At 46.1% G+C, this 22,166-nt stretch overlaps 1 protein-coding gene across 6 annotated transcripts in view; it reads left to right on the top strand.

Moving 5' to 3' along the window:
- The window catches only part of PTPRM (protein tyrosine phosphatase receptor type M), a 791,703-nt gene that overhangs the window by 752,901 nt on the left and 16,636 nt on the right, over positions 1-22,166 (top strand). For 4 of the 6 annotated variants that reach the window (XM_053902396.1, XM_019418441.2, XM_019418439.2 and 1 more), the window contains 8 exons: positions 6,834-6,950; positions 7,678-7,728; positions 12,041-12,195; positions 12,512-12,647; positions 14,589-14,738; positions 15,466-15,639; positions 16,648-16,779; positions 20,208-20,333. In XM_053902396.1, coding sequence (XP_053758371.1) covers positions 6,834-6,950; positions 7,678-7,728; positions 12,041-12,195; positions 12,512-12,647; positions 14,589-14,738; positions 15,466-15,639; positions 16,648-16,779; positions 20,208-20,333 — 1,041 coding nt within the window. The remainder of the gene's footprint in view (positions 1-6,833; positions 6,951-7,677; positions 7,729-12,040; positions 12,196-12,511; positions 12,648-14,588; positions 14,739-15,465; positions 15,640-16,647; positions 16,780-20,207; positions 20,334-22,166) is intronic. The other 2 variants (XM_019418445.2, XM_053902395.1) reach the window with 1 other exon arrangement.

The following is a 22,166-nucleotide window of genomic DNA, read 5'->3' as shown; positions in this document are numbered from 1 at the left end:
CTCTTATGAGCCAGGTACTTGTGCAAAGTATTGATATGTATTATCTCAGGTGATCTTCCCAACCTCCCTAAGAAATCAGTGCTATTGTCTTCTTTTCCAGGGGAGACAACTGGGGCTCCCAGAGCGTAAGTCACTGGCTACGACACCACAAGCTAACTGGCAAGAAAAATAAAACAATTGCTTGTCTATATGACTCCATCACACTGAGACCTAAGCAATCTGTATCTTCAGGGTATTTAAATGAATGAATGTTTTTATTGCTGCGAGAGCACTATAAAAAATTGGGGGAGGGGTCATAATAAATCTGTTCTCTTGGGATCCTGGCTGCCAGCTGTTCTTGGCTAGGGCTCTTTTTGGTAACTGTGCTTGTAGCAGTGTTCTAGCTCTTGCTATCCCAGATCTCTATCAGAGCTGTACTCAGCTGGCCCTGAACATAGGACTGTGGTCGTTCTGTCTTTGGATGGCTCTTGGGTTTTTTTTTTTTTTGTTTTTTTTTTTTTAAAGGCTGTTGAAAACTCTCTTGACAAATGAAAACTTTTTTTTTTTTTTAATCTTTTTTTTTTTTTTTTAATTTTATTTTTGGGACAGAGAGAGACAGAGCATGAACGGGGGAGGGGCAGAGAGAGAGGGAGACACAGAATCGGAAACAGGCTCCAGGCTCCGAGCCATCAGCCCAGAGCCTGACGCGGGGCTCGAACTCACGGACCGCGAGATCGTGACCTGGCTGAAGTCGGACGCTTAACCGACTGCGCCACCCAGGCGCCCCGACAAATGAAAACTTTTAACAGTAACTTTTTCTTTTTCTTTTTCTTCTCTTCTACCCCTTTACAGATGTGTTTATTAGATCACACTATGGTGCCCCCAGTTTAAGAGCTCACATTCAATTCCGTAAGCCTTCTTACTCATGAGTTTCTTAGCAAAACGAGTCCTGGGACCCATGCACAGTGCACGTAAATAGACCTTCCCATTCTGCCCCAGGCTCCTTCCTGCCAGCTGCTAGGGTTGGTGATACAGAAGGCACCAGCAGAAACACAGCAGTTTGTGATCCTGGATAAAAATGAGCAATGGTTTCTGTTCTTCCCTCCAGCCCCCAGCCCCCGCCCAGCATACCCTCTCTTGCTCCTGATGAGGCAAGGTAGCTAAAATTATTGCTTTCCACTTGGTATCGGTTCCTGAAGCCAGACCTGGCAGAAATTATAATCCGCTTTGAGTTGCCTCCGCGCAGAGAGCCTTGAACCTGGGGCCAGCGCCTGGGTCTGTAGCCTCTCCCTCGCCCGCCGCCCATCTAGCTCATTTCCTGGAGCAAGTCCCTAGCCCTCCCTGTGCCTGCCTTTCTTCTGTTTCTTTATTTTCGGGCAGGAGAAATGGAAGGAATGAAGAGGACAGGAGGAAGGCCGGCCCTGACCGGTGCTGGCTCTCCCTCTCTGGCCAGTCGCTTGCCCTCCCTGAGCCACTCTGTGCAGCCCGCAGTCAGGAGAACGCAGTGATTTCCAGTGCTGAAATCCAAGCATGAGAGCCTTCAGTGCGGCAGCTGTAATGGTCTTGAAAATGAGTGTTTGGAAGCTGGCTCTCTCTGGGACTCCTCCCAGCTCTATTGGATAGGAGTCTCCTCCCTGCAAATCACAGACACCATTTCCTAAATTCTGTTGAGAGTTCATCAAATCACCCTTGTGGAAGACTGGACTGCTCCCCAATCCTCCTGGTCCCCAGAATATTGTTTGCAGGGAAAGAACAGTAAAGGAAGACTGGAGTCTCTACTGGTTTTGTTTTCCCCTCAGAAACCATGCACACATGTCAAAGCGTTTTCCTTTTTCCTTCTTCCTTCTCTGGAGAACCCCACTTCACCTCTCTAGACTTTTTGTGGACTTCTTGCCCTCTGAAGTCCCGTGATCACCTGTAGTCCAGATCACAAAATTATCACTTAATAATGAAAAGGGCTGCCTGGGTGGCTCAGTCAGTTGAGTGTCCAACTCTTGATTTCGGCTCACGGTTCGTGAGTTCAAGCCCTACGTTGCGCTCTGTGCTGACCGTGCAGAGCCTGCTTGGGATCCTCTGTCTCTCCTCTCTCTCCGCCTCTCTCTCTCTTTCTCTCTCTCTCTCTCCAAAATAAATAAATAAACTTTAAAAGAAGAAGAAGAAGAAAAGAAGAATATCCATTATTTGAATGAAACATCACTGGAACAGATGTTTTAACTACATTATATCCCTTAATACAGTGGTTGCCAAACTTCTCTGCACTTGGGAGTCGCCTTGGAAGCTACAAGGAACTAACGCCTCTGTCTCACCCCAGAAATAATGATTTAATTGGCACAGAGCACGGCCTGGGCTCTGGAATTTAATAACCATCCTCTAAAGTGATTCTAATGTGCAGACAAATTTGGCAATCCCTCCCTTAATCTTCGAATGACTGACATAGGAACTGAAATCATCCCCTCTTTACAGACGAAGAGCCAAAGGTGGAGCAAACTTGAGTTCTTACCCAGCCCCATATCAGCCTTAATGAGAGCCAGACTCTGCAGTCAACTTGCCTGTTGTCCGAATCCAGCTACTCGGTGTGTGGTCCACAGGCCGGCAGCGCCACCTGGGAGCTGGTCTGAAATGCAAATTCTGGGGCCCCACACTGAATCAGAAACTGGGGTGGCGCCCTGCTTGTTTTAACAAGCCCTCCAGGGCATTCCATTGCCTGCTGAAGTTTGAGAACCTGCTCAAGAGATGTCAGGATGCCCCGTCGGTAATGGTAATGCGCTGCCAGCCTAAGGAGCATAAAACCCCTAGGGGTCCTTTGACTTGACTGTATATGGGATCATCTGGGCTGCTGGTTGAAAATGATCAGCTTCGAAGATTTTTTTTCTTTATTTTAGGCAGTTAGAAATGCCGGAACTATTCTGCTTTCTGTCCTGTTTCATGTTTGTGAATTTTAAAGCCAACAAAGACACGCCCACATCATCTTGGAGGCAGAGATTTCCTCCTGCACCCCGGCAGCTCTCCCTGGTGATGGGCAGGCAGCAGCGCCCAGAGGCTGATGCCTGGTTGATAACCCGGTGGAACCAGCCCTGGGGCGCCCAGGTAATTAGATGAGCCTGATCAGAGCCTTGCTTTCCAGGATGGAGACTGTTGCCTTCCATAATCAGAGTGCATGGGAGGCACAGCCTGTCCTAGAAGCTGGGCAGGTAGCGCCCGCTGCAAAAGGCAGCCAAGCCTGGCGAGAGATCAGAGGAAAGAAGCATCTGGTTCTGCGGTCCCTGGGCTCCAACAGGTGCCCCTCAAACCATTGGGCCTAACATCTCTGTATGCAGACCCTAGAGGCCAGGAGGTGACTCAGGCCCCAGATTTCCCCAGGCATGGAAAGGCTGCATCTAGAAAAGCATACCTTCCTCTTACCTTTTTTTTTTTTTTTTTTTTTTTGGTAGCAAAATAATAACTTGACACCAGTCCAAGCAGTGAAAAAGACACTAAAAGGAACCCAATTTAGAAAGGTTTTTAGTAGGCTAAAAACAGATGTGGCAAGCCATTTCAGGATATTGCGGGAGATGAGATGGAGAGGGCGGGATTCGAAATGGCTTGTGCGCCTCTTCTGGGCCCGCCCAGCCAGGTGCCTCCGCACAGGACAAAGCTCTGCCCGTAATGCCTTCTGGAAGGAAGCAACCCCAAGGCTTCCTTTCTGCGAGTCACGGGTGGTGTGATGCATGCGGCGCGGAGTTAGCGTGGGGAGCACTCAGAGCTGCCGGGGTCTCTCGCGGGTCACCTGGAAGGCAGCGGCACTTGTCCCTGGGGGGGCGCCGCTGTAGCCAGAGCCCCAGGGCCACCTCCTGGCCCCCAAGACCGCTTCCTGCCGCAGACACGTGGGGCGCCCCGGCTGCATCTGACCGGTGGGGGCGGGGGGGGGGGGGGAGAGGCACAGGGGATGTGGAGGGGAGAGCAGGCAGAGCCCGCCACGGAGGGTGCATAGGGGTGACATTCCCTGTGGAACCTCAGCTCGCCCGAGGGAATCGGAAGAACGGTCCCAAAAAGAAACGCTAAGCCTTCAGTACATTGCAGGGGCTTTTGCTGTCCCCGCCTCCAAGGTGTTGAAGCCCCTGGCACCCGTATTTGTTGAAAATCTTTAGATGGGGAGGATAAGGAACTAAAACACAAGATGACCTTACGATATGTCCTACATCGATTGCATTCAAACGAGGCGTCTTTATTAGATAAGATACACCCAGTACGCATAGGATGCAGGTGTGAGTGTTTTTATTCTCTTGTAATTTTCGGAGAAATACATAGGTGTTTTTTTTTTTAATTGTACGTTCGTAACATCGAAAACTTTAATTTTAGAAGTGCCCATATATACTCCATTTGTATCTATCCACTGCCTTCGGCTTGCGTAACTGGAATCACAAAAGGGTAAAGCAAGTCTCCCAATATAGAAGGGACCCCCCCCCCCCCCGTACGTACCTTCTAAGTGTCTTTGTTCATTAGCACTGTGAAGCACTGTGAAGTAATTGTGCGTTCTGTATGCGAAATTAGGGTTGCCGTCAAATTAGACATCACCGCAAATATGCATGGTCTGCCCAGATTCACTTTACATGTAGGAGAGGAACTGGAGAAATTATCCCTGTTATTCTGGAGTATTTTAAATGCAGCAAAGGTATCATAATATAAATCTTTGACATATTATATATAAGCCATAATACTTATATCTATAGTTTATAAAGTCACAGATATTGTTTCCAGGAGGAAAAAAAAAAAGACTCCCAAAGAAGACTAAAAATTTAATGAGGACAGGGACTGTCTTTGCCTTAACACTCCACTGTGTCCCCGGCCCCGAACATGTCTGGCTTACATCTTGCCAAGTAGAGCTAATAAAGCTTATGTAGAACTGTACTGAATCAGCTGCCAGAAAGTTTCCTGAGGAAGCAGCTAAGATAGCGACCACTCCTGTCCCACACTTGAAACATTAGTGTACCAAGGTGCTTGGCATTCTGGAAAAGGCCATCTCAGCCCACCCTTCTGTTTGTAAACTCTCCCAATCTGGGATTTTCCTTCCTACACTGATCCTATGATTTGCTCCATGAGATCAATTCTACATGGATCTACTTTAGCACGTAGGGGATACAATGGCAGATTTTGCAGGACTTGCAAAAATAAGCAATTGAACACCCTTTGCATGCTGACCAGTAATAAGCAGGACCAGGCAGTGTAAGAAGGGGGTCCTACTAACAGAACAGGCACGATTTATCAGAGGATCAAGAAGAGAGAGAGGTCCGGGAGCTCACATCCTTAGAGGAAACACTTTGAAGGGGTGTGGCATTTGAGATGTACTCTGAAGAATGGATAGAATCTTCAGCTGGGAGGGTACGAATGGGAGAATAGTCCAAGCCGAAGGAATGGGATGAGTAGCTGGGATCTGGGCAAACCATTTGTCTTTAGACATCAAATACATGGTGGTAAAAAGGACAGTAGTAAAAGATATAGCAGAAAATGTTCATTGTGGCCAAATAAATAAAAGGTCCTTACATACTGGGCTAAATTTCATTTCTGTTTAATTTCACGGGCAGTCATTGGAAATAGAAGCTTCTTGAGCAGAGCGAGTGAATGCCACTGGGATTACACTTTGGAAAGGTTCTTCTGGATTGGTATGGGGAGAGTGTCCACGTAGGAAGTACCAGAGTCTGAACTAAGATTGTGACAGAGGGAACAAAAAGTCAGAAAACATATTGGAGAGAGAATTCAAAAATCCTCTTAGACTTGGCCGTTGGTTTTGGAGAAGGAGTAGGCAGGTTTTTTGCCTGGGTAACTACAGAAATCATGGTGTCGTTGACCTGGGGAGTCAGTGGAGGACAGCTGATGGGGGACCAGGGATCCTCTTTTGGACACATTGCCTTTGTGGCGGTGCTGGCAGGACCTCCGTGGGAAATGCCCACAAAACAAGTTTGAAATTGAATTCAGCACTTGGAGAAACAGGGCCAGAGGTACAGAAGTCATCCACGGAGGAACAGCGACAGGAATGGATAAAAGCTGTCGGGAATTCAGGACAGAATTGCAGAGGCTAAGGACAGAGCCCCGGGGACAGCCCCCTTGGCCTGGCCCAGCCTCCTGCTCTTCTTCCAGGCTTCCATGAGCTCTGGGAAAGCTACAGGATGAAAAATCAATTTCTAGAAGGGGCCAAGTCCAACAAATTTCTTCCACCTGAAATATCTTTAGATTACAGGCTTCTGGTAATATGGAAAGACGGCTCATATTTTACCAAGTTTTGTATATAGAATTTACTTAGATTAAAATGAAGGTGTAATTTTAACTTGGGAAAACCACATAGTGACTTTCTTCTTCAGGAAAAAGAAAAATCTCTAATCTTTACAGTCGGCTCTTTCCTGCGCACGCCTCCTCAAAAATGTTCAGGCAACTTCTGACCTAGAAGGAATTTTAAATTCAGAGGAGCTAAAAAATGTTGTAAACTACCTTTTACCGTTTATTTTTCCAGGCGCTTCCCTGAATAGAGATAAACAGGAAATGAATGGTCACGGTACCTGGGATATTTGCAGTATAAATATAACTTGTTAACTTTAGACCATCTTCCTAGGCTTTACTACTCTTATAACTCAAACTTCGTTTTCTTCTGGGGTAAGAAAAGAAGCACAGGTGATCTAAAAAAAAATAAACCTTGTTCTTAGGTGGACAACTTAACTTTTGTTTTCCTGTGCAAATTTTATCCCGTACGTCATACTGTGGCCCATCATTTGGGGAACTCCAAAAAAGAAAACAAAACACACACACACACACACACACACACACACACACACACAAAAAGGAAGACAACCCTAAAGCCTTCATTTCCTTTGTGTTTTCTAAAGGTCAAATGCTGCAAATACTGGCCAGATGACACAGAGATATATAAAGACATTAAAGTGACCCTAATAGAAACAGAACTACTGGCAGAATATGTGATAAGAACGTTTGCTGTTGAAAAGGTAAGTTTTCACACTACTTTGAAAAGCTATGATCAGATGTTAGTGGTGCTAGCCTCATTAACTTCTCTAGGATAATTTATACCTGGTCACACCTGAATGCAGGTAGGCTCTATCTAGTGATTTCTCAAGATTGCATCTTGCCTTTGGATTCTATAATAGCTCAGTTCCATCTTTGAAGCGAATCATGCCCATTTCATAAGAATCTATGTTTTGCTACCAAATCAAAAGATAACGCCGATCTGTCTATCTCCCTCTTCCATTTAACCTGGTTGATATTGTTCGGCCCATCGCTCTTTCCTTGTTCACAGTTTGATAAATGTCCTTCATGTCGTACGTCCATATGGGTTTCCCAGTAGTGAGTTAGTATCAGTGCTGAGACACAGGTCCTAACCCCTCCTGGAACCACCCCGTCCCTGCTGCCCCGCCCCCCTGCTTCCTTGAGGCTTTTCAAGCCTACAGTTCCGTTGTGGACTGTTGGATCTTCCAAGCGGAAGTGACCTACCTGGAAACAGAAGTAGACGTGGGACGTGTTGCATGAACCAGCCCCTTCATTCATCCTCACTGTCATACTGGTTTTAGCCTCTGTACTTGCTGGTGTTGGGTCGTGAATGCTGTGCTATGGCTCTACTCTGCCTCATCCCATGTGCATGGATGGGGCCTCTTCTCTGGGAAGCACTGTAGGGCATAACAGGGAATTTCCTTATTCCCCCTCTTTCTGCTGACATAGGGAGGGGCCGGAAGTGAAGCAAACTGCAGTCCATCCACAGAAGTGGCACAGGTAGGCTGGGGGGAGAGTGGAGGTGATGTGGCTGAGAAACATTCTGCCTTCCAGTCCTCATCTTGCCTTTGGTGAAGGGGACACACAGTTTTGTCTCGGAGGTCCGCAGACTTCTCCATCAAGAGCTGATTGTCCGTAACGGAGCCCTGCGCCGGAAGTAACAGTTTTGTCGCGGATTTGTTCAGTGAAAGTTTGTTCTGATTTAATAACAGCAGGTGGCCTTGGAGGACCTGGGCTAAAAGTACACCGCTGGGCAGTTGGCCCTTGGCCTTCCTCCTTACTCTAATTTTCGTCGCATCTAAGTGCAATTTTGTAGATTAACGAGACCCTTTTTGGAAAATCAAGGAAATTGCCACATCTGCTTTTCGGCTAATTTACCCTGATGTTTTGAACTACCCATCCCGGTTTTCAAATCCGTATTTGTCATAGAATCACAAGGCTGAAAAGACTTTAGTTTATTTTAATCTGTTTCTCACACTATTTAGCATTTTCTTTTCCTTAGCCTGTCTTTTTTAATAAGCAGGCAGGAGGCTTGGAGACTTCAAAGAATGTGGAGTTCTGGTTGACTCAGTTCTTCAAGTTCTGAACCTCACGCTTTGATGTCGGGGTTTTTTTTTTTTTTTTTTTTTCCTTCTTAGGCAGGATCGGAAAAAAAAACATGGAGGATTTTTGTATGGCTCTTGGCAAGAGCACTCATGAATAACTGCATTAAAACAGATAGTGATAAAAGACCCTCGATATTTTTTTCTTTAAAAAAAAAAATCATCCAAAGCCATCACTTAAACATGGAGCTCTTTGAACAATAGTGGGCTCTCTAATAAGCTGAAAATGCATCTCTGTTGCTAAAGGAAGGGTTTGTTTGTTTCTTTGCTCTTTTTTTAACCTCTTATTGTACTCCCCTACATTCCCAGCTGCACAGAAATGTTTCTGAAATACCCAGTTATTTTCGTCATCAGACAACCAGCGGAGAATCAGTGGAAGGAAGGGAAGGATGAGGAGCTTATTAAGGATTTGGGAGAAATCAAAATGACATGTTAGTGATTTTCTAACTGGGCAATTGAAATCGTTAAGGAAAACAAATCATTAGTACTTCTGTGGATCATTTCTTGTAGATTTTAAACTTTCTCATTAGAAGAGAAGAAGAAGAAGGAAAAAAAAAAAAAAAAAACAGTCAAGCATGTACTTTGAGAGGCCTGCAGTTCTGATTCTATTTTGAGAGTATTTTGCATCAAGGGACCCAAGGTGAAAAATGGATCTGGGCTCTACTCTGCAAAACTAGCAGACAATTGCAATTTGAAACTGAGGAGTTCTCGTTATGCATGGGATTGTCATCTTTCCTTTCTCCTGCAGCTGATGACTCAAAGCTAAATAGATTTTAAATAACAAAGTTGCCATTCTGTCAGGAGGAAGACAGCTCAAAAGTCTCGTGGATCTAGGCTGCCGTGGATCTAGGCTGCCGGGTGAATCTATGCCCTGCCCTGACCATCCTGGCAGAAAGGAAGTTGACAATGGCCACCAAAGTCTCCCTACCCGGGAGATGCCTGGAACTCAGAGAAGGCAGTAGGAATACCGCCCTGCTGTTTGACCTGCTACACTCAGAACATGTAGTTGGTGATTCATTCATTCCACAAATATTTCTTAAGCACCCCCTTTGGGCTAGGCACTATTACGTCTTGGGTTCTTCCTTCCTATTGTATTTACGTGGAAAAGGAAGTAAATATCATTTATATTTTACGTAACATTAATCCTTGTTATAACGAAAAGTAAACAAAAAATATAACTGATACCAAGTTGGGATATTGAGGCTGCCATCAGTGATCACATTTGGTAATTTTTCCCCCCCAAATATATTACAAAACAGCAAATGGAGAAATTGCCACGTCGATCAACAAGAATGAGAGCTGGCTCAGAAGCAATCACCTTTGCTAATCTTGTCAATAGTAAACATATTAGAGGGTAGAGGTTTATTTAAGGAAAATGTTTTCTGTATCCAAGAAACTAGCATTTGCCTGGCTCAGAAAATGAGTCATAGATCAGTGGGGGGCCCATCTCCTGATGGCTGGGGTTCCAGACTTGGCGGATGCTGGAGCTGAAATTTAGCAAAGTTAGGAAGAGAAGATCTCAAAAACTAAAAATAAACTGTGTATGGGAGAAATAAAGGCCCTCTTGTCCTCTTTGGAATAAATACATGTATATTATAGGCTTTCCCATTTCATGGGACCACCCCTGCCCCAGTCGTCACATGTAAAGCCCAAGGGGGCTTTCTAAGGAGTTTGGTGGGTGATATAGGCTCAACGATTTGTCTTCTGGTAGAGATTTGGGGACTGGTGCAGATTACATGGTTTCAGTAATAAGACATGTAGGCTCCCAACCACCGAGTGATACTACTCTGGAGCCACAGGGCATATTTAGATTTTTTTTTTTTTAACGTTTATTCATTTTTGAGAGACAGAGACAGAACATGAGCGGGGAAGGGGCAGAGCGAGGGAGACACAGAATCTGCAGCAGGATCCAGGCTCTGACAGCACAGAGCCCGACGCGAGGCTCGAACTCACAGACCGCGAGATCATGACCTGAGCCGAAGTCGGATGCTCAACCGACTGAGCCACCCAGGCGCTCCAAGCCACAGGGCATATTCAGTAGATGACATTGTTGATTTTCGTTTCTGAATCCCTGATGGTGTAATTAATTCCTTAATGCTTAAACTCCATTAAAGAATAGCATAATTTTCAAAGAGAAGTAAAGCTTCAGCATTTGTGGGTTGTTAAACTGAGACATGGGAACACCTTGACAGCATACAAGTCTTCTTTTAAAACCTGTAATTGCTTGCCTCTTCTAGTCTTTCCGAACACATTAGAAATTCTGAATTTCTTCTCTGCTTGCTAAGTATGTGTGAACAATGACCGATGGTGAATGTGACAAGGTTAGTGGGTATTTAACGTTAAGGTACAAGAAAACGAAACTCAGGGCCCAACACGGAGATGGTATTCAGTAAGTGGTCATCAACTAAGAGACGAGGTCATCAAGAGACCTCGTCTCTTATTTGATCCCAGATTTACAATCCAGCCTTGATTCTGGAAGCAATTTTTGTTTTCAAAACAGATTTTTGTTGGGGCGCCTGAGTGGCTCAGTCGGTTGAGCGTCCGACTTCTGCTCAGGTCATGATCTCACGGCTCGTGAGTTCGAGCCCCGCGTCGGGTTCTGTCCTGACAGCTCAGAGCCTGGAGCTGCTTCTGATTCTGTGTCTCCCTCTCTCTCTGCCCCTAACCCACTCGCATTCTGTCTCTGTCTCTCTCAAAAATAAATAAACATTAAAAAAAACACAAAAAACAGATTTTTGTTTTACAACAGAACCTTAATACGTAGGTTCATAGTTAGAAAAAAATTGATGCATCTAAATCAACTTTATTATTTTCAAAACAAGAGTAAATTTAAAAAAAAAAAAGACTCTTACAGTCTTTTTCTTTCTGTCTCCCTTCAGTTCACTTGGAGTCAACCCACCTTTTTCAGTTTACTGATCTAACATAGAATTGCAGCCAGAATGCCTCTTGATTTCCAGGGTGTACGTTTGCCACCCTCCCTGTTTCCCACAAGCCAACTGTCATGGCCACTCGAAGGCAGGAGGCGCTGTCTTCATATCTCTGTGACCCCAGCATCTTGAGTCATGCCTGAAGCATTTCATTCACTCAGATTGTTGGTGATTGGATGCGGGGATTAAATGTTTGCCCCAGTTAGAAACCTCACAGACTTGAGGTGCAAATGGGAATGAGTTCTCTGGCCTATCCAGTTGGAAAGTGGTCCTCGCTCATTCTTCCAGTGACGTTCTCTGTGCGGCCACAGCGGCGGGCACCCGGTACAAAGACATACCAGCACACGGAAGAGCTAAACAAACCTCCTGCATTCAGGAGCTGGTCTTGAGCACCCAAGTACCTTTGATGTCCTTCAGGTCCCTGCTCTGTGCCTCTCTATCCCTGTGGACTTGCACTTCACACCGTAGTGACACAAACTGTGAACAGAGCCTACTTTGTAGAAAGGAATTTCAGGGAACCAGAGATGCATCCATCTGCTGTGGTTGCACCTGTAAATTAGCGCCTTCCCCAAACATCACCTCCCTTTCACCCCCGCGAGCATCCCCCTGCTTACAATAAGGCTTTCCAGGTGTGTGTTACAGCTAAGAATGACCTTCTTCCCCACAAGGCACAGCTTCCTGGCCCTAGGCCCACTGACTGGTCAAGGGTACCGGACGCTCCCAGTCGCTCACCATTTATCTTCCTTTGTTCTCTTCCTTGCTGTGCTGACCGACTGACGGCAGAGAGGTGTTCATGAAATCCGAGAGATCAGACAGTTTCACTTCACTGGCTGGCCGGATCACGGGGTCCCCTATCATGCCACAGGGCTTCTGGGGTTCGTCCGGCAGGTCAAATCCAAGAGCCCGCCCAACGCAGGCCCGTTGGTGGTGCACTGCAGGTAAGCCGAGCGCCCGGAGCCTCTCCGGGGGGGCACAGTGGGCAGCCCGTGGGGTCTCCTTTGGGGTGATGACAACGTTTTTGGAACTCGATAGAGGTGGTGGTCGGAACTACACTTGATCTTAGCCAAAAGGCCGAGAAGCGATGGTCGGAACTGAATAGAGGTGATACGTTGTGAGGGTGCTAAATGCCACGGAACTGTACTCCTTCCCGTGGTTCATTTCATGTTATGTGACTTCCACCATAGTAAAGATGTAAAAGAAGGAGAAGCACAGGGATCCCTTTTGCTCAGCTGACAGAGCCCTCTTTTCACTCAGTGCTGGTGCGGGGAGGACCGGCTGCTTCATCGTCATCGATATCATGTTGGACATGGCGGAAAGGGAAGGCGTGGTAGACATCTATAACTGCGTCCGGGAGCTGCGGTCACGGAGAGTGAACATGGTACAGACGGAGGTACGGCTGCGCCCCGCGCATCCTCGGGGTCTGGTCCCCCGTGCCTCCTGCACCCCACCTCCCAGAGCCGAGGGGGGAAGAAACTCCCGCAATTCTGTCTCCAAAAGTCCCCGTAAGAAAAAGTCATACACCTGGCACTCTCTTTCCTCCCTCCCTTCCTTCCTTTTCTCCTCCTTTCATAAACAAAAAAGGCCAGGGCTTCTCCCGGGGAACAGAATCTGCAGCCAGAAGCCTAAATTAGCCCCTGCTTCTGTAGCAAGGGCCCCAGTAGAGTCTCTACATTAAGCTTCAGGGATTCAGTACTATTTCTTTTTATTATGTCTTTTAAACTAGCTGGTAACCAGAGCAAGACCACTCCTGAGAATAGCCAGGCATTTGCCAAATGGCTTAAGGGTAATCTCTGTACATTTCATTCCTCTCCTACTGTCCCTAAAAATTCTGCCCAGTGGCTTGGCATCATGGGAGTTTGCGTGTTTTGTAGAAATACTCTATACTGACTGGGACTTCAATAAATTAGAATTCAAGGTGTGTCAGGAATTTAAGTGTTTGAGAAAAAGAATTCATAGTCTTAGTTGATATTTGCTTGTTTTAAGTAGGCATTACACCCACAGACCAGCAGAATGAAGAATAAATAAGATTCCCTTCCATTTAGATATTGCATTAAAGTTTACAAAAGCCACCCGTTTAAAGTTTACAAAAACCTAATTCCTTTTTCAAATAGCCTAAATAAAAATAGCAAAAACTCTAAATGCTTTCATGGTCTTTTTTTTCTTTAGTAGAGGGATTCCTAGCTTTAGAGATAATAATGTATTTTTTAATGGATTTTACAACTGATTACATGTTGCCACATCCCCTGTCTCTCTTGATCCGTTTCTGAGGTGTTGTTTTTGAGAATTAAGAGTCCTAGTTATTGGGGCGCCTAGGTGGCTCAGTCAGTTGAATGTCAGACTTCAGCTCGGGTCATGATCTCATGGTTCATGGGTTCGAGCCCCACATTGGGCTCTGTACTGATAGATCAGAGTCTGGAGCCTGCTTCAGATTCTGTGTCTCCCTCTCTCTCTGCCCCTTCCCAGCTTGTGTGCTTGCTCTCTCTCTCTCTCTCTCTCTCTCCCTCTCCTCTCTCTCTCTCTCAGAAATAAACATAAAAAAGAGTCCTAGTTATTGATAGAAATTAAAGTAAAAAATAATGAAACTCTTTTCACATCTCACGTAATTAAAGATGAATAATAAATATTGTAAAACTTTGCTGATTTATTATAGGGAAAGTCAGTGCCCATTCAGAATTAGAGTTTGTAAGCTGTGGACTTGTACATACATCAAAAACTCTTCTCGGGACACACAAAGACTTTTGTCATTATCACATTAATGTTTCAAAACAAGTAGTTTTAAGTGCTCAGAACTATTTATTTTTCAATAGTGCTACCAAGTCGTCCTGGACCTTCTTTGCACTGTTGATTTGGTTAGCAAATTCCTCCTTTCATTATATACAGGTAAGATTCTGCTCATTTGCTCACCTGAAATACTGAGTTCTAAACTCATGGAATCAGAATTATGGAGGTAGTTAAGCCACAGCTACTCTGGCATGATCGTGTTTACTCCGGTATTTATCAGTGTCTGAGCGGCTCTGATTAGTCTGTTTCATGCTTCTGTGTTGAGCCCTTGTGTCTCTTCTTCCTGTGACGCTCCACACATGGCCAGTCAGTAACATGTTGGCCATCCCACGTGGGCATCAGCACTGCTGGTCCCGGGACCCCCCCACCCCCGCCCCGGTCACAGAGCAGTCAGGTCCTTACACCTGGTGTCCCTGTGCCAGGAATGCATTGTCCATGATGGACCGCTGTCACATTATCTTGTCCGTGAGGGGCTATCCTCCCTTCCTCTCTAGTTCTCCTGACCTACCTTGGTTTCTCCATTCCTAACTAGTCCCCTCTGCTTCTCCAGGAGCAGTATGTGTTTATCCATGATGCCATCCTGGAAGCCTGTCTTTGTGGAGACACCTCCGTCCCTGCTTCCCAAGTTAGGTCTCTGTATTATGACATGAACAAATTGGATCCACAGACTAACTCCAGCCAGATTAAAGAGGAGTTCCGGGTAAGTCATGCGAAAGGGAAGGGCAGATGCCTATGACTTTGCTCCTTCAGAAGTATCTCAAAGTCAAGTCTGGGACCCTTGAGCCAACACAGAGCTTCCCACCCTCAGCATTATGGACATTTGGGGCCGGGTAATTCCTTGTTGCGGGTGCTGTCCTATAGGATGTTTAGCAGAACCCGTGGCTTCTACCCACTGGATGCCAGGAGACCTCCACCACACCAGTCGTGACAACCAGAAACGTGTGCAGACATTGCCAGTGGCCCCTGGGAGCAAAGTGAGCCGGTTGAGAACCCCTGGTCTAGCGATCTCTCCCCTTTGCCAGGCGGTCCTACAGGGTAACGTGGGTGCAGCCAAACCAGGCAAGATGCGCTCGCGGCACTTGCCGGGCAAGAGTTCTTTGTGGCCGTCCTCATATCCACGTCCAGTCTAAGTGTACCTGACTCTAAGTCAAACCGTATCCAACCTCTTACTCCCAAGCACCCAGATGTCCGACCCTAGTCAGACCAGACGGCACGTACTCCAGCAGATCCACGGTGGCCCTTATATCTGATGGGTGCTGTCTGTGGACCAGATCCAAGGGGAGAGAAGAGAAGTAAACATCGAACTGTCTGAATAGGGGGCAGGGAGCGTCTGTGTGGTAGTCAGCTGCAGGAAACTTGAAGTCTGAAGGTGAGACGGTGTGCTGTCCAGCGTTCGCTTCCCCATGTGCCTGTGTGCTGTCGTGTAGACCCTGAACATGGTGACGCCCACACTGCGGGTGGAAGACTGCAGCATCGCGCTTCTGCCCCGGAACCATGAGAAGAACCGCTGCATGGACATCCTGCCCCCGGACCGCTGCCTGCCGTTCCTCATCACCATCGACGGGGAGAGTAGCAACTACATCAACGCGGCCCTCATGGACGTAAGCCTGCCTGCCCTGCCCCGAAGGAAACGGGAAGCCGTTCCCCAAGGGGAGCATGGCCGAGCGGGGCCTGGGTCTTCTCCTTCGACTCGTTGGCCCTCGTTTGCTTGCTTGTAAGACACACGCTGTTTTCCCGACAGCACATTTCAGATTCCACGTATGTTTCTGCGTCGGGGGCGACGTTCTCGGTCTCTCGGAGACCACCAGCCGGGAAGTACTGACAAATGAAACACGCCCCAGGTACTCTCTGAGCACTTAAATTTTTAACCCGCTGGCCGGAGAGCAAGAGACAGCTATTAAGTCTCTAAGGCAGTGAAGTGGGATAATACGGTTTGCAGCATTATTTTCATTCCCTTTCCTCCTAATTTAGGCAGTAATTAACATGGGGAAAAAATGGTCTGTCGGGATAGATAGCACACAACTCATTACTTCCTGTCAGTCTGTTTACTTCTAACTGAATGAACATTTGCGATTCAATTGATGGGAAAAGTAAATGGATATTTGCGGGGCTAATATGGAAACTCTAATTCCACGGGTGCGATAGCAGTAAAAAGGTACTTAAACTCACTTGAAGCTCTCCAGAGCTGTAAAAGCCATGTGGACCCTTCTGCGGCAGGAATAAGTAACACCGTCACACGTATAAATGACACTCGAACAGATTTTAGGAAAAGTAGAAGTATTTTAATTGTGCATATTTTGTAAAGTTAAACATTCTGCATTAAAATAACCACGGATAGGGCCGATATTGCCTTTCTAGCAGATATAGCAAAAAAATTATAAGAGATATTATGTTTTCTGGGTATCAAAGTGAGAATATGTTGTCATTATCGTTCCGCAGATAAGTTTATATTTAGTCTGTTTTGGTGTTGACAGTGATGCTAGGCTTCAGCAGCTGTTACATGTGTCCGGTGTCCTGTGTCACAAGTGTCCACGTGCACAAGATAACGGAAGCTTCCTCCCTTCACACTTTCCTGGGTATATCTGGATCTTTCTTGTTTGCGTTTGCAGAGCTATAAACAGCCTTCAGCTTTTATAGTCACCCAGCATCCTTTGCCAAACACGGTGAAAGACTTCTGGAGACTGGTCCTGGATTATCACTGCACGTCTGTGGTTATGCTAAATGATGTGGATCCTGCCCAGGTGAGACTCAAGCCCAGGGTCAAATTTCTGTTCGTTCTGCTTGCACACTGCGAAGCACAGGCCCCCGTGCCAGCTCGCAAACGCCAGGTGAAGGTTGGGAGCGGGAGCTGAAACACAAACGTCAAAAGCAGACGGAATTAGGGACAGGGCCAAAAGTTGTCGGAAACTGAAAAACCAGATAGAGATCATAGATGGTGGAAGTGACAGGGAAAGACAGGGTCAGAAATTCGCTGTTCCCCGAGGATGGAAATTCCAAGTAGAGAGAGATACAGGTAATGGGTGGAGTCAGAGCTGCCGGGGGTGGGGATATCGTAATACCTGCAACCAAGTGGAGGCAGCAAAGCAGGGAGCACAGCACAGCAGCACGAGCCCAGCTCTTAGCCCCGGGAGGATCCGTGTACTTCCTGGCAAGGCTCACCTGGAGCCTACAGGTAGAGATCGTCATGGTAGGGTGACGGTGATTTTAAGGGACAAAAATGACTTTTGTCAACACTTGGGTAAAGAGATTAAAAAGAAACAAAACCGGGACTCGAACAGAAGAGAGGCTCAGAATGATACATGGGGCTTTCCCGTGGCTGTTTTCCTCACACACCAAAAGAGAAAGAACAGGACAGTAACGACTGGGTACTAGTAATGGGGTCAGAAACATTCCCTTAAAGGGACTTGTCAGGCGAGCATTGGCACAGTGTCCCTTTAGGAGCTGAATTTATCCTGTTCGGGTACAGCGACACCAGTCTCCCACTTAACCACCGTGACAGAGGGTATTATGGGACCTGTGGACTTCTCGTGTTTTAAGAATAAACTTGTTCTGAAACGGAATTAATTTTCTCTCTGGTAGAGACCAGCTTAAAAAAGAAAAAAAAGAGGTCAGAAGTATTTTGGCATCCAAACTGGACAAGAATTTTCCTTCCTAAAATCCATTTTATTGTCATCAATCAGCCATAAATTCCATGGACACTCATTTCGATTCTGTAATGCTTTTAATTGTGTGTGAGGCCCTACACTATATTGTTAGGGTTCTCGCCTGAGAGCTAGTGGATGAAATAATAACGATCATCCTTGTCCTTATCTAGTCCTTTTTGCTTAAGAAGCTTAAATATTTCAGAAGTCTTCCACAGTGATCCCCTCCCAAAGAGAGAATGCAGCTACTTTTTAAAGACAAGCAGACACCACAGTTCAGGGCACTTCAAAGACCCAACTCAAAATAGCACCAGGGATCCTGATCTTCTAACTCACAATGCCATGGCTTAAATTTCACTAATTCAAGATTCAGTGAAAGACTGTTACAGGACAAGGGACTATTCCCTCTTCAGAATCATTCTTTTCCCCCTAATGTGAATCCTGACATGTGGTGATAAACTGCGGGGGGGGGGGGGGGGGGGGCGGTGGTTCCTATTAGTGAACCAGACATGAGTGATTTCCACAAGTTCTTCTTGAACGACTGTATTGGAATTCTGAAGCTGCATGCTAAACTCGAACTGTCTGGATTCAAACCAAGCCTCGGCCGACCCTGGTAGGGGAGACAGAGAGTCCAGTTCCGCTCGGCAGACAGAGCTGATTTTCAGAGTGAGAAGAAGGGGCTCCTGGGACGTAGTCATTTAGAGAACACTAAACTGAGCATTTGAACTTAAAGTCTTTGCAGTCGTACGAGAATAGCACTCAACTATTTTAAGTATTTATAGGTCCGGTTCATGGACGTGTTATGCACCATTTAAGCCATTTTCTACACGGTTTACTTGGGCTGAGTGCAGAATGTATTGTACCAAGAACCACGCGCCGGCCCGGGCCATTCGTGTTTCTCTGGTGTGAGTGATGAGCTCTGATCAGGGCTTGAGCCGAGAGAGCAAGCAGAAAGTAAAGCTAACTCAGTCCGAAGGAAAAAATGAGCAGAACAGTTCAAATGTGCATGTTAGGACTTTTACTACCATCTCGGCTTCCCATCACGATACTCGTTAATTTTCGCAGTGGTTACCCTTGGGTACAAAGAGAAACTAAGCATCAGCATGCTATCATTTGACACCGCAGTTTTGGAACTTGTCACCAGCAAGTGCTGGGGAGGAAGGGAGCATTTTACAGAAGCCTTAGTTTAAAATAAATAAATGTGATTTTTAAAATACTGCAGACTCAGCTAAGGTAGGAAGTACGCTTAGGTAACCGACGCTCACTCTCGATCGTAAAGTTCAAGCCTTCACCTTATTTGTAATAGAGACTGTGCTGCCATTGCCCCACTGTGAACTGAAAACTATCTTGCGGTCTTGGACGTTCATCAACCTTCGCAACCTTTGACGATGAGCTTTTAGATACTTTGGAAAATAAAAGTCATCCAAACAAGGAAATTCGATGAGTGGATTCTCCTTTTGTGGCACATCATTCTGCTTAAAATGAGATAACGTTTTTCATCTGCGCTCAGCCCAGTAGAAACCAGTTGTAAAATATTGAAGTAATTGCCTCTGGGCTCCCCACAAGCCATTTGTCCTTCATGTAAATCAGAAAGATAAAAGTTTAACTCTACTCCCCGAAACATCACTGGATACCAAGTCCCAAAAGAAGTTTAATTCCAGACTTTAAAGGCCTAGTAGCGTCTCAGGGCTTCAGGAAAGGTCTGTGAGAGGGAAACGTCACGGGAGGTGGTCTCCCTACCTATCTGCAAGCTTAATACTTCTGTGGGGTCGTAGCAAACGAAGGTGCCTCTTTCATAAGCTCCCCTTCCCAGCATCCCTCCTTCCATGCTAACTTGTGTGCCACATTCACAAAAGTTCTAGTTACCTGGTATCACCGATACCTGGCCCTTGAGACTCTAGGAAATTTGTGATTTTAACTAAAACCACCTCTAGATAAAACAGCAAAGCGTTGACTCTTCTAATATCAGGTTTTTAGATCTGAGCTGGGAGGGGTTGGACCAGAGCATGAAAATGCAACCCAACACTGTTATCAGTATCTTGTCACTGAATGGCCCTATTCCCAAAAGTGATTACAAGTTACAAAGCAAGCCCACATGGGGGAGGATGGAGATATGGGTGTTAACAGGTGTGTGCACCTTCTCAAGTATCTTAGCTCTTGTAATGGCAGCCAGTGGCATCTCCCCAGGGCCTGACAAAAGTTCCTTTACGCATGCAGAAGAGATCTTACAACGGGATGCGTTGAACAGCATCCATGTGGCCTCCTTGGAGAGCAGAATGGTTTGTGGCTTAAAGATACTTTCTGAGAAAATGAAGAAGGAAGTACTATAAGGACGGGTGGAGCTGAGGAATCAGCCAACAAGAAAGCCCTCAAGTCTACTTCCTGGGAGGAAAAGAGAGAAAGGAAAGAAAATAAAGTGCATCAAAGAATTGTTAAGAATTAGCGAATGTCAGTAGTGACTTCATCCGAACTGTTAGGAGTCAGTTTATTCCTATAATTAACCTTGTGTTTCTGTGTTTTCAATTCAGTTGTGTCCGCAGTACTGGCCAGAGAATGGAGTTCACAGACATGGCCCCATCCAAGTGGAATTTGTTTCTGCTGACTTAGAAGAAGACATCATCAGCAGGATATTCCGTATTTATAATGCAGCCAGAGTAAGAATCGCAGCCAACCTCACTTATGTTCTGGTTTCATTATTTTCTCATTCACCAAACATTTAGAGTGCCCACTTGGTCAGTCACCATTTAGGAGTTTGGAATACATTCTAGGTGTTTGTGAACAAAACAAAGCTCCCTGACGTTATGGAGCTTACATTCTAATGAGAGAAAACAGACAATAAATAATAGATATAACAGATATTATAATACAGTATGTTAGAAGCAATAAGTGCTATAGGGAAAAAATGGAGAGGTAGAAAGCACTTGGGCCAGGAGGGAGAGCAAGTCTCTGTCTTTAAATAGAGGTGCTGTGTGAGCAAAGACCCAACCAAAGTGAGGGAGCAGCCATGCAGATCTCTTTGGAGACTGCTTTATAGGCAGAAGCGATGGTCAGTACAAAGGCCCTGGGGTAGGGCCTTGTCTGGTGGGGTCCAGCAACAGTGAGGAGGCTGGTATGGCTGAAGCACAGTAAGCCAAGGTGAGAGTAGCTGATGGAGTTATCCACCTTGAAGGAAAGTAGCCAAGTGTCTGGGGGGGATGGGGGGGGGGGGCGGGAGACAGAGACTGCGTAGGGCCTCACAGGCCACTTCTAGGATTTGGGCTTTTGCTCTAAAGGAAATAAGGAGCCGTTACAGGGTTTTGAGTAGAGAAGAATCCCATGATATAATTTACCTTTAAAAAGAGCACTGTACCTTCTGTGTTGAGAACAGACCCATCAGGAAGCCATTATCATAATCCAAGTAAGAAGTGACAACAAGACGAAGGCAGTCACTGGAGGTACCAGAGACAGAGAGATGCCGATATATCCCGACAGCAGAGCCAACAGGATTTGGGAATAGGCTGAATCCCAGGGAATAAGGAGTGGATCTCAAGATTTGGGTCCTGAGAAATGGACCACTGGAACTGACATTAACCAAGCTGGGGAAGGCTGTGGGGATAATGGGACTGTTTGGGGTAGGGGGACACGCATTAGAGAGAAGGTCAGGAAACATGCCAGGTCTGAGATGACTATCAGGAACCTAAGAGGAAGTGTCAAATAGGCCCAGATCTATGAGGGGGGACATTTAGAAGAGGCCCAACCCAGAGATGTTGGTGACTTTAATGACGTTGACTTTGTTGATGACTTTGACAACTCACTGGAGTTTTGAAAGACTGCATAAACTCATCAGGTGAGAGGGAGAGAAGACAGGGGGCCCAAGGACTGAGCCTGGGGTTTCCATCAGCAAGAGGTCTGGGAGGAAGGGAGACCGAGACAGAGGGCAGAGAGTGGAGAAAGGCCAGCTGGGTGAAGAAGGTGTCAGCGAGCAAGACCAGTCACCCGTGTCAGAGGTGCTAAAGGCCGCAGGAGATGTGATCCAAGTGATTTAAACGCAGCCAGATTAAAACCGCTGCCACTTCTCTAACACTTTCTTTGAATACTCCAGTTCCATTTAATTATGACTAAAGATTAATTGACTATTGATATCTTAGCAAGATTCACACCAATACACAAGACCATGTTGTGTTTGCAAGAAACGCCATGTAACCTCTATCACCCTGAGCTCACACACATCTCCAGATTATAAATTATTCTCTCCCCTCCAATTACCTGCAGTTAAAGTAAACCCATGTTACCCCTTACTGCCCAGTGAGGTCAGTGTTCACATTGTACGTTATTTGTCACTTGGCTTTTGCAAAACTGTAAGCATTCTGCTTCGCTTTTATTCGTCTGGCCTGTCATTTAAAACACCTGTTTTTTTTATAACGGCTCGGGTTACAACGCCTAACGCTTCAGGCCAGTGGAAGCTTCCTTCGTTATTTTATAGGCCGGCCTCCCCCTTAGTAATGGCC

This window comes from Panthera pardus, unplaced genomic scaffold, assembly GCF_024362965.1.
Source record: "Panthera pardus isolate Hobbes unplaced genomic scaffold, ASM2436296v1 HiC_scaffold_15, whole genome shotgun sequence".
Classification (NCBI taxonomy): domain Eukaryota; kingdom Metazoa; phylum Chordata; class Mammalia; order Carnivora; family Felidae; genus Panthera; species Panthera pardus.
Note: the sequence above shows the minus strand (reverse complement) of the source record. Positions and strands in the feature narration are given on the sequence as shown.